Source organism: Pithys albifrons, chromosome 20 (assembly GCF_047495875.1).
Source record: "Pithys albifrons albifrons isolate INPA30051 chromosome 20, PitAlb_v1, whole genome shotgun sequence".
Taxonomy (NCBI): domain Eukaryota; kingdom Metazoa; phylum Chordata; class Aves; order Passeriformes; family Thamnophilidae; genus Pithys; species Pithys albifrons.
Genome location: NC_092477.1, coordinates 4,001,099 through 4,012,857, shown reverse-complemented (window position 1 = coordinate 4,012,857; position 11,759 = coordinate 4,001,099). Strand labels below are relative to the sequence as shown.

The window sequence follows — 11,759 nt, the reverse complement described above, 5'->3', positions numbered from 1 at the left end:
CAGGGTGGGATTGTTGGGGTGTCTGCAGGGCCAGGGGTTGGACTGGATGGTCCTGGTGGGTCCCTTCCAGTTCAGGATACTCTGTGATTCTGTAATTCACCATGGGATTGAGCAACAGTTACTTCAACCCATTGGGTTCTTCCCAGCCCAGCAGTTGCCCCACTGAATTTGTTTTAGTCTTTGCTATAAGCCACCTTCCAAGCTCCAGCTCCAGCCTGGATGCCCCCACTGACAGCCCCGAGCCACTTCTCACCCCCAGGTCTGAGCACACTCATCACATACCCCGAGCAAAACACCCACAGTCTTAAAAAAGATCATCTTTATTTACATTTTCCAGTTCTTTACATTTAGGGGTTTAAAACCTAGGACAAAAATATTCCCCAGAAGCCGTGGTAAACATGGAAAACTGCAAGTTTACATTTGAAAACCCAGTAATAAATTGCACAGAAGTCTTAGGTTGTAAAGAGCCAACACAAATTGTTGTATAAAACCCCAAAATCTGTAAAGAGAACCACAGGAATAAAGAATTATAGCCACGAGTAGTGGTACAAGAAAGGGCACAAATTTTGAGGGTTCTACCCCACCAATCTCTCCTGGGGAGGAGGGATGGGACAGTCTTGTAGCAGATAGTTGGAAATATTTTAAAATACAGAATAAAACCCAAACGGAGCCCAGAACACCCTGTATCTCCTCTCTTGTGCTGGCTCAACAGGAAAACTTCCTAGCAGAAAATATTTACTTTTACAAAACTCCTGAAAGTTCAGTGGAAAGCTAAAAAAAAATCATTGTCCAAGAGAAAGAAGAGTCTTCATGTCCTCTGTCTCCCATTTCCCCAACTCCTGCAAGCAGCAGGACAGCAGGTGCCACAGCAGGGTTTGGTAGGACACAAACAACACTGAAAAAGCCAAATATATGGAGGTGGAACACATGGAGAGCAAGACAAGAACAGAACCATGAAGGACAAAAAGAAGCACAGGGGAAAATAAGAGGACTAGTGATATTTTTGGTAATTTCCATTGAATGCTGATTTGGGGAATAATTAACTCAGAAGCTTCTCTCGAGCCCCACTGCTCCCTCTCCCCATTTCCAACAAACCCAGAAACAATTGCTTGGATAATCTGAGCCAGGAATTTGAATGAATTCCTCCTGATAAATTTTTCACCCAGAGTTGGTGTCAGAAAAAGAGGCTCTTTTACTCTTTGTGCCAGAGTTCAGGAAGAGGAGAGAGGGATGACCAAGGGCCTAAAGGAGCTCCCCAGGACTTCAGGAGGTGGAAGCCAGAGAGGCTGCAGAGAAGGGACACAGCAGGGAGGTAGAGACAAGAGTTGATCCCCCCTGGGTTGGATGAGTGGACAAACCCAAACCCAAACATTGGGATTTGCCCCACTGTGCTCATCCAAAGCTCTCCTATGTCCAAGGACTTCCTGGGGAAACAGGTGGGTTCAAGGAGGAACTCCTCCATCCTCCAATGCTGGCCCATCTGAAAGGACTCCACAAACCATGGACAAGGCTCTTTGTGTCAGGCTTCCCTGCCCTGTGTGGTGCCAGGATGGGCAAGGCTGGGCAGCAGCGTTGGAAACTACAACGTCTCACCCGTTATGGCTGTTCACTTACACAACACCAAGGCTGCTCTGAGGCAAACTCGGGCTGATAACCTGCTGCTCACTGCCCAGAGCCACCTCACGGGGCTGGGACAGGGCCCTCTCTGCAGGATCTGTGCTGTGCAGCAGCCCTGGCATCCAAAAGGATGGGGACCACCATGAGGTGTAGCTCCAACCCCTTCCTGCTCCCTCCACAGCAGCGGGTGGTGATGGACACTCCTCATCAGTGAAGAAGAGTGTTCCCACTTGCCCCTTGCTTTGCAAAGTGGACTCTGTGTGCAGCAAGAGGTGTCCAAGGACCATTTGTAGCACATATAATTTGGGAGAGCACGTTGGGTGCACAGGAGCACTGCAGAGATGGGAGTGGGTGAGGCAGAGCCAGACTCTCCACAGCCTCCACCATGGATGGTGCATTCCCAGTGAAAAGGTAAAACAAGGACAGACACTGGCTGGGGGTCTGGCCACAGTAACCAAACATCATTCCCATTCTCCAGCCAAGGAACACGGGCTGGACAAATCACCAGCAGCTCAGCTCCAGAGCTGGAGAACAAGGAGCAGCCTGGCCCTGGCTGCCTCTCCCAGAGCCTGGCTGGGTCAGGACCCTGCAGCCCAACCCAACAGGTCCAGAAACACTGACAGCTCACAGGAGGGAGGTGTGGAAAGGATTTGGGTTGAGACCTGAAAGGAGAGATAATTACAGCCAAGAGCAAGGAAGGCCACAGGAGCTGCAGGCTGAGCCAGGCAAAACAGTTCAACTAAGTGGGAGGAAGAGGAAGAGCACCAGGGAAGAGCTGTACCTGCCTTTGACCCCCTGTGGTCCAAGAATGCTGCTCAAGGCAGGCAGGACCACCAGGCAAAGGAGTCTTAAGTCATGGAAACTGGGCAGAAGCATAAGCTGAGCAGAGAGTGAAGAAGGATCTGTGTATCTGAGACACAGATCCCACCCCAGGCTACCTGCGATGACAACATTTAGGCAACACCTACATGCTTCAGACATGGCATCACCAAAGGGTGGGTGTGAGGAGGAGCCTTCTTCCATTTTCTAAGTTTACTCCAAATAGCTCTTTAGGCTGATGGTCTCCAGCCCTTCCACACAGCCCTTGGCTGTGCCATCTCCATCCTGCTGATGGGAGAGTCTGCTCTCCCCTTCCTCCCTGCCAGCCCAGCCCTGTCAGACAGCAGCAGGCACTGCCCCAGGCCCCCAGGCCCCTTGGGCAAACCCTGGCTTTGGGTACAGGGCTGGGGAAGCAGCAGGGCAGTGGCTGCTCTCTCCAGAGCCAAGCCCACATGGTGCCAAACTCCCTCCAGCCATCTGGAACTATGAGCCTGGCACTGCAGCCAGGACACACCATGTTTGTTTTCCCCGAGTGCCTTGGCAAATGTCACTGTCCTTCCTGGGGAGAGCAAAAAACACTCACTTCATTTAGTAAGAAATCAGCAAGGTGCATTCCTGAATTTGGCATGAACAGGCACATGGAAAAGCATCAGAAATGGATGAAAAAGCACAGCATTTCTCTCAGAATAATTTATTAAATACAGCATTAAAATTTGTATTTATGAATTCAATCATTAAAAACAAAACTTCCTCTCATATATATATATATCTATTTTTTTTCAGGGACAATGACAATCACTCTCTCAGCATCGGTGCATGTTGTGCCAGCACTGCTCAGAATGGCACCATTGCTACGCTACCCTTAAAGCAGTTCAACACTTAAAAAAGAAACAAAATCAAACAAAAAGCATTTGCAAAGAAAGAGTGCAAAGCAGGCCCTGACCCAGCTGCCTGTAGGGTGTGCAGAGGTGGGCTGAAGCAAGGAGGCAGTGGCTGTAAATGCTCCTAAGGGTCTGTTAGGTACTGCCTGCCCAGCCTGGGGCTGTGTGGGGACCAGCTCTGAGGTGCCAAAGGTCTGGAGGCCACAATCCCAGCCAGGGCTGGGTGCCTGTGGTTTCCTCAGCTTGGGCAGTCAATACTAAACAAGCTAAACAGGAGGGGTATAAAAGCACAAAATAAAAATGAAAATAAAAACCAGCTTCTTCCCCCGACCTGTCGAGTCCAGCAGAGGCTGTGAGTGAGTCACAGCAGTTTGTGTTCCCACACACTCCTTTTCCTCATTGTCACGCTCTGCTGTGGCTCAGGGGACACACAGCAAAGCAGTACCAGAACAGGCCCCTGGGCCAGCACCCTTGTGTGCTGCCCTGGCAGTGCCAACCACTCCTGGAGAGACCCTACGGATGGTGGTCCCAGAGGGAACAGCTCCACAGGCTCAGAGGTAGCATCAGACAGGCTCTTGGAACTTGATCATCACATAATTCTGGCCTGGGAGGAGAGGGCACCCTGCAGGGCACATGGCATGTGGATCCCCCACATGCAGAGTGACCAGCACTGTTATCCCAGGGGTGAGCAGGAGCAAGGAGGGGCTGGGGCTGGCAGGACCTTTTCCATCCGGGAAAAGGGCAGCAGGGGCTGCTGGGCACCCCATGGAACACCAGGCTCACCCCCACAACCCACCAGGGCCTCCTGGGTTATGAGCAAGTGCCCCCATGAGCTCCCTGATGCCACAGGGCCAAGGGCTGCCAGTCATTCACCCCACAACACAGATACAGTGAGGGCTTGTGCTTTTGGCTTTCTAGGAGTCCCTGACCTTCCAAACCTGCTTATTCTAAGAAACCCCCTGCCACCCCTTAGGACCTACGAGGACAAGGAGAAAGGGCTGTCAAAACCATTCCTGGAGAGCACATGGCCCCTAAAAGAGAAGAGTCCACACAGCCCAGCCTTCACCTACAGCGGGGACTGCCAAGTCAGGAGCGTTTCAGATAAGGCATCGCAGGTGCTTTGATAGTAAAGCAGTTAGTGTTGACTACAGTACTGGACAGGCTGCTGCCAAGGGCATCCCGGGGGCAAATCCAGCTCTCCAGCACTTGGTGCAGCAGCAGGAGATGGGTCAGTCTCCCAGACCTCTCCTACACACATGTAGGGCTGCTCTGGCTGCCCTTTTTGTTTTTTTTACCCCCTTCCCTAGAAAGAGACTTAAAAAGCCCAGGCTGGGATGTGCCAGTTCCCTCCCCCCCAAGCAGCCAGAGAGACAAAAAGATGCCTTGTGCTGTACCAGACTTTGCCATAGGCAGGGGCCCCATGGCACCAGGGTGGGCAGCGCCAGCAGGACTCGGAGCAGGGGAGGGCTAGTTGCCATTGCTGATGCTGGAGTTGGCACTGCTGCAGCTCTGCTCATAGGATGGAGGTGCCTCTGTGGGGAAAGCAAAAATGAGAGTAGTTATGGTGGGTATTTGGAAGGTTCCTTCACCCCAGTCTCTGTAACCCAGTGCAGAGTGAAGCGAGCCACTGGCACACACGTGTCACACACACTGGCACACACGTGTCACACACACTGGCACCCCCTGCCAGGACCCCACAACCCACCCTGCTGAGATACATGGGATTTGTGTGTGCACACACAGGACTTGAGCCAGCCAGTGCCACCCCTGCCCTGGTGACTACAGGGGTTGAAATCACCACCTCACAGTCCTGTTCCATTCCCTCACTTCTTTCACAAGCTTCCCCCTTACTCCAGGTGCTCCGTGTGCCCCAACCCAAGGCTGAGGTGACACACAGAGTGTCCCACTACCCCAGTGCCAACAGAAGGGCTGATTTAGGTGCTGACAGACACTGCTGGCCTCTGCCACCCCAGCATGGCTCCAGGACTCCAGTACACTGGGATTTCCCCAGGCTTTTCCACCCTGGCCAGTCTCTCAGCTCCCACCCCCACAGCCTGTGTGTTCAGACCAGCTGCAGGCCCACTCCAAGGCAAACAGAAGATTTCAGTGACATCATTTTCCTGGCTCTGCTCCCACCAGCCTCACCACAAGCCAAGGAGTTTTTCTATCAGTGGGAGGCTGCAAGCTCATTTTAAGAACAGGGAGATCCTCTCAGTAGAAGCCCAGGGGCAGGCACGGGTGCAGATATGGGAAGGACAGCCAGGTTTAACAGCTGGAAGAGGGGACTCCTCCCGAGGCTAAAGGAGGCAGAGAGCTCTCACAATCCCCTCTGACCCCAGCCTCTGGCACACTGACATTCCCAGATTCCCACCCAGTTCACAGCTGGCAGAGACTGGTGGTAGGAGCCCTTTCCAGCCCTGTGCAGCCCCCAGGAGTGCTGCTCACCGTAGGGGTATCCCCATGTGCTGTACTCTGGAGGCAGGATGAGGGAGCTGGCCGTGGGCACGGGCACCACGTTGCCCTCAGCATAGTAGGGGACAGTGGCTCCCGTGGACAGGCAGAGCGTGGGGTGGTTTGGGGAGCCCGTCTGCTCCGAGTCCGCCCTGATCTCCTGGAAGCTCAGTCCTGGGGCGTAGCTGAACGGCTGCTGCTGGGAGTGGCTTTTGGTGGGGATGGAGACATTGTCCATGGGGTGATATCCACTGGCAGCCTCCTCTTCCTCCGGGGGGGCACTGGGCACCACCGCAGACGGGATGTGCTGGATGGAGTGGGAGGGACTCAGTGGGAGCCTGTTCACAGCAATGTTTCCAATGTAAATGGGGAGAGTGACCGACACCTCTGGGGACTTGAGGGAAACCTGGAGGCACAGGAAAAACAGCAGCATCTTCATTATAAGTGGCAATGGGAAGGTTCACCTGCTGTCAGGACCACCCACACCACACACAGCTACAGAGCTCAGCCCAGGAGGGATTGCAGACCCACAGCCCAGCCCAGGGACACTCCCCAGGAGCACTGATGAACTCACCTGGATGTAGTAGTCGATGTGTATGAGGCTGCAGCCCTGCAGGATGGACTGGGGCAGTGCTGGAACCAGGATCTGCTCCTTCCATTCCGCGTGTTTCCAGGCTTTCACTCCCGAGCCTTCCACCTCCGCGATGGTCCTCAGGTCGTAAATCCAGCGCCTGGATTTATAAGCCACTTTCTGTACAGAGGGAAAAACACAGGTAGCAGAGAGGCTGCAGATGGTCTTTTGTCTCCCACAAACATAAGCCAGGACACAAACCCCCCCAATTGCTTTGCCAAATCAGCACAAATCTGTTACAGAACAGGAATACCCATCGTTACATGATAGACTGAGTAGGTGTAAGCAAGACAAGTTCTACCTCCTCTTTCCCCAGGAAGGTGAAGAGGAACAGTGTTAGAGATTTGGTCTTCTCACTGCCACCTCCCAGCCACATGCAGCAGAGATGAACAGTGTTGAGAACTGCCCCAGCTTCACAGGTTGAGCACCAACACAAGCCAGAGAGTCACCCTTTGGGATGCTCACCTGGAGCAGACTGGCAACCACAGTGCCGGTGTCCCGGCCGGACTTGTTCTCTATGTCCGTGCGCAGCTGGATCGCCTGTCCCACGATGTACCCCCTCAGATCCGACGTGGCTGTCAGGATGATGTTGCCACTTTTCACAAGCTTGTAGTTGAACTTCTTGGTGATGGACATGGTGTTGGGCTGCTGCAGGACAGCACAGACAGAGATGTTGGCTCAAGAGAGTCAGAGCAGCTCCTGGAAAACACTCAGAGGTTCAAAACAAGCGAGCAGAAATATCTGGTCTAAGAGGATATAAAGAACCAGCACATGGCAATGCCACACACAACAGGTCTCTTTTCCATCCCCCCAGTTCTCCAGTCCTATTAGCTGCTCTTTCCCTCCAAAGCAAGTTCCCCAAACCCAAGTCTCTCCAAGCACCTCAAGCTATTGGCCAGCTCTGCATGTTGAAAATTCACACAAATCTTTCAAAGCAACAGACATAAGAGTAAAACTCATTTGGAGTAGGGGCTGATGGCAAAGCAGGACAGACCAGGAGTCCATAGTCAGAGCATGCAGGCAGAGAGTTGTCCAACCACACAGTGACTCCTCAGACAGCAGAACAAGGCCAAGTGCTGAAGTGTTGGCATTCCCAGCCATGCCCCATCTTGTTCCTACCTCGATGTCAGGGATGTCATTCAAGTTGAGAGGGCAGAGAACATAGAAGATCTTGTTGCATTTGTAGTCCTTGGAGAAGCGAGGTGTGTCTATCACAGCTTTCACCTGATGCAGGACCTTGCCAAAAGGGCCTTCAAATGATGTAGGAGCAGTGGCTGGAGTGGAGAGAAAGAAAAGGATCGCAAGGCTGTGATGACCCACCCCTAAGGGGAAGGAAGCATCCAAAGCCGAGTCAGGCCAGTTTCTGAACTGAAGTACAGTCCCTTTAAACAGCTTTCCTCTTACCCTGAGGAATTCTGCAAGTACCCAACAGACAGAGCACGTGGGGATTCCCCCAGAAAAGACCTTGGCTTGGACACTTCAGTCTTTTGGAGACCTTGCTGCAACCTTCTTACAGAAGGGATCCCCTGCAACCACAGGTGCAAGAGCAGAGATCCTCTCTCTGAGCACACCCAGAGCTCTCAGGGTCACACTCAGAGAGGCACCAGTGACAGTTCATATCCAGCTTTGCCCCACTGCAGAGGCTCCTGTCTCTCTGAGCCCAACCTTATGCTTCTCTTCTGTCCCCAGGCCCAGCAGTCACCCTGCCTCTGTCACCCAAGTCCTTCTCAGCACACCTCAAGAGGCTGCAGTCAAGGCTTAAAGGAAAGGGCCTTCAGCCACTTCTCAGCATCTTACCTGGCAGCAGGAACTGGAAGGGAAAGCTGTGCTCTCCAGGTGCCAGGATCCCTGTGGAAAAAAGAGTGAAAAGGTAAGTGGGACAGGCTGACAGGCCTTGTATGTGTGATCTTCTGGAGAGAGAGGCCACCACCCAGGGAATCACACACAACCTGGCCAGCTGCCTACAGCCACTGGACAACTCCAGATCCAAAGAGCAGTGTTTGAGTCAACAGGAGAAGTTCCTGCCATCCTCCTCTCCTTGGGACAGGAGATGTTCTACACTAAGATACCCTGGAAATAAGGGGGTGGGGGGCAGGGTTTAAGGGATCTCAGTGCCATGGCAAGTGGTTATCCCCAGACTACTGACATGGGACACAGAGCAGGGCTGCTGTGTGTTTATTTTTCCACAAGTCTTCCTCCTCACAGGCAGTCAGGGTGAAGGGGAGAAAGCACAGGCACTGTCTGAGTGTGGTAGGGAGGTCTGATGGGCATCAAGCCCCTCACAGGGTTCAGGAGCTGGAACTACAGGTCCATCCACCCCTGGTCCCAAGAAGGGACCTGCAATAACCTCAGCCTGGCTGCTTAGACCACAGGAGCTGAAAAAAATACTTCTACAATATTAAAACCTCAGCACTTGTTTTCTTCAATGATTGCTCTGCAACAGAAGCCTCGAGGGCACAGAGCAGAGCCAAGAGCCAGTGCACAGCTAAAACAACAGCTACAGACTCCAACACCCCAGTCCCATCCATCCTCCAGCACTCCCTCTCCAATCCCAGATTGCCTCCTAGGGCAGTGGGATGGCTGAACTGGACCCACAGAGTGATCCAGTAACACCAGTCAAGCTCCCAAAGTTGCCTCCAGTAAGAAAAGCCCTAAGGTTGATCCACAGTTGTTAAATCCGTGTACAAACAAGAGGTTTTGTTTCCAAAGAAGCGGTGCTGAGAGGAGACCTGGATGTCTGCTTTACTCGAGCCCTGTTTGTTGTGCTTTGCAGGATCACTGCTGGAGGCAGCAAGCCCCCAGATTTGGCTGGTTCCTTTGTTGGAGGAGACAGCTTGCCCGTTCGCAACGCTGGCTCTGCAGAGCTGACAGCAATAGAGTCCTGTCGTCAGGGGATTAAGTGGATTACATGCAAGGGGGAGGTGGGGAAGAGGAGGGTAAAACCTCCCCACTGACACTGCAGTCCAGGCAGGAGGCTTGACTTGTGCATCGTTGCTGTTATGGAAAGCTGGACTTTCTCTTCTCACTCAGCCACGCCACGGGGACCCGAGCACAGCCCAGCGAGTGCCTGTCCCTCCCACAGCGCTGAGACAGGCGGAATAAATAACCCAACCCGCGCCTCGGCACGGATCGCTCCGAAGGCAAGGCGGGAGAGAACCAGGGATGTCTATTTATATACACTTTGTCCTCACAGAGAGGAGCAGGATTCGCTCATTCCCATCACCTCCCTGCTGCTTCCCCTCCCGTCCCCCAAACCAACGCCAACTATGTAGGCTAAAATGCAGCACTCGCTGCTGTCACCAGGTGGAGGCACAAAGCCAGGCTCTGCACAAAGCCAGGCTCTGCCAGGCCTGATGCTCCAGAGCTGGCCAGGCACGGAGGCAGGGGTGGGACAGCCTCTCCTCTCCCCTTTTGGGAAGCCTTGCCCAGGGAAAGGTGACAGGTGAGATGCACCTGGTTTTACTTGGGTCCAGGACAAAGTCTGGCTAATATGAATGTCTAGACTAACCCAGGGCTTGTCTGCTGCTCCAAGGGTTTCTGCCTTTTAATGGGCATCATTCAACATTGATCTTATACCCATTACCCTTATTTTTGGAAAGTGGATCAATAACTGGAATACATCGACTCTCCTGTTCAGCTTTGCAGTAAAGGGACTCACTCCATCTAGAAGGGAGGGGGAGCAAGTCCTGCTCCTGCACTATGGAAGGGAGGGAGATGGGAGTTCCAGAGGGGAGTGGTCACTGAATTTCCACCAAGCACCCTTACAGTGGGAGGGGAGGAGAAACTCCTTTTGAACTACTTGGCAGCTTTTCTCCCAAAGGCTGAGCTTCCATTTCCACATGCTGACTAATCTGGCTATGATAGGGAAAATCTGCCATTTCCCTTGTCCTGGCCACCCCTGTGAGCACAGGCAGGACACAGACTGACCATGAGCCAATTCTGAGGTACTTCTCACACGGAAAACAGCAGCAAAAGCCACCTCAGCTCCCTGCAAAGGATTCTTGCAGTGTCAGTCCCACACAGGGCAATGTGTGCCCCATCAGCCATGCCCATTCCTTGAACAGACCCCCAGCTCACAGCAGGGGAGGTGCAGAACCATCTGCTGTGCAACTCCAGAATCCAAGCAGCAAGTGGAACACAAAGCCCATGGGAAGCCACTCATTGCCCCCGTCCCTCCAGCCCTGAGAGCTTCAAGTAACAACTCAGGGCATTTACTGTGCTAATTTCACTTGCAGCTTGACTTCTGCAACAGGGACAGTTGTTGGCAGCAGGCAGAGGTGAGCTGGTTTCCCACCACGGGGGCATACACAACCACCCCAACATGCAGACACCTGGGAAGAACAGCCCTTTCCAAGCTGCTCTGCAACTGAAGGTTTTGCCAAACCACCTGGGCACGGGCACAGCAGGTGAGCAGGAGTTCAGCCCTGCTCAAGGGGTCTTGAGACCCCCTCACAGCAGGGCTCGTGGGCTGCAGTGCTGCTGGGCAGCTCACACACTCACTGTGGGGGGAAAGGGCTGTGCCAGCCACCACAGCCACGCTGAGCTGGTCCCTCCCTCCCCATTCCCAGCAACTGGAACAAAGGCCACACTGTGCTGGGCTGTTAAAAGGCTTTTCCTGAAGTTTACGTGCAGCTAAAAATACCTTGGGAAAGTCACCAGGCAGCAGAGGCAGCTGGCTGAGCAGAGCTCTGCTGTGGGGCCATACCTGCAACAGCCTTTGCTCCTGATGGGAACCAGCCCAGCAGAGATCAGCCACCCCCACATGGCCTTGGGAAACATCCTCCCTAAAAATTCCTGGAGGGAAAGAAGCTGCTATCCCAGACAGGCTAGATAAAAACCAAACCCAGACAAAGAGCAGCAACAACACCAGAAGAGGCACCTTACAGTGCAAAGCAGAGATTTCCCTGAATCCAGAGCAGGTTTGTCTGGTCTCTCCCATTCATGGCTCAGCTGCTTCCCTCCATTCCACACTGGGACTGGGGTTGTTTTCTTGTACCAGTGCACAGGGAGGAGTCTTGGAACGACTCATCCTTTGCAGAAAGGAAATGCCTTGATCCAGAGGGTTGGCACCAAGCCTTCTGCTGTGTCCCCTGGTGACGCTGCATTGCCACCCAGAGAGACCTTGCCAGGCTGGAGCAGCTGGACCTGTGAGAACTTTCTGAAGTTTGACAAGGCCAAGTACGAGGTCCTGCCCCTGGGTCAGGGCAATTCCAAGCACAAATACAGGCTGGGTAGGGAATGGATTGAGAGAAAGCCCTGGGGAGAAGGACCTGGGGTGCTCAACATGCCCCAGCTGTGTGCACTGGCACCTAGAAACCCTCTGTGTGTTGGGCTGATCCCAGGGGAGGGCAGGGGGATTC

At 53.3% G+C, this 11,759-nt stretch overlaps 1 protein-coding gene across 1 annotated transcript in view; it reads right to left on the bottom strand.

Moving 5' to 3' along the window:
• Positions 1 to 304: 304 nt before the first annotated feature.
• The window catches only part of ARRDC1 (arrestin domain containing 1), a 43,099-nt gene continuing 31,644 nt past the window's right edge, over positions 305 to 11,759 (bottom strand). The window contains exons 3-8 of the mRNA XM_071574480.1: positions 8,197 to 8,247; positions 7,519 to 7,673; positions 6,865 to 7,047; positions 6,343 to 6,519; positions 5,763 to 6,174; positions 305 to 4,849 (exon numbers count right to left, since the gene is read on the bottom strand). Of these exons, the coding sequence (XP_071430581.1) occupies positions 4,785 to 4,849; positions 5,763 to 6,174; positions 6,343 to 6,519; positions 6,865 to 7,047; positions 7,519 to 7,673; positions 8,197 to 8,247 (1,043 nt within the window). The 3' untranslated portion in view covers positions 305 to 4,784. The remainder of the gene's footprint in view (positions 4,850 to 5,762; positions 6,175 to 6,342; positions 6,520 to 6,864; positions 7,048 to 7,518; positions 7,674 to 8,196; positions 8,248 to 11,759) is intronic.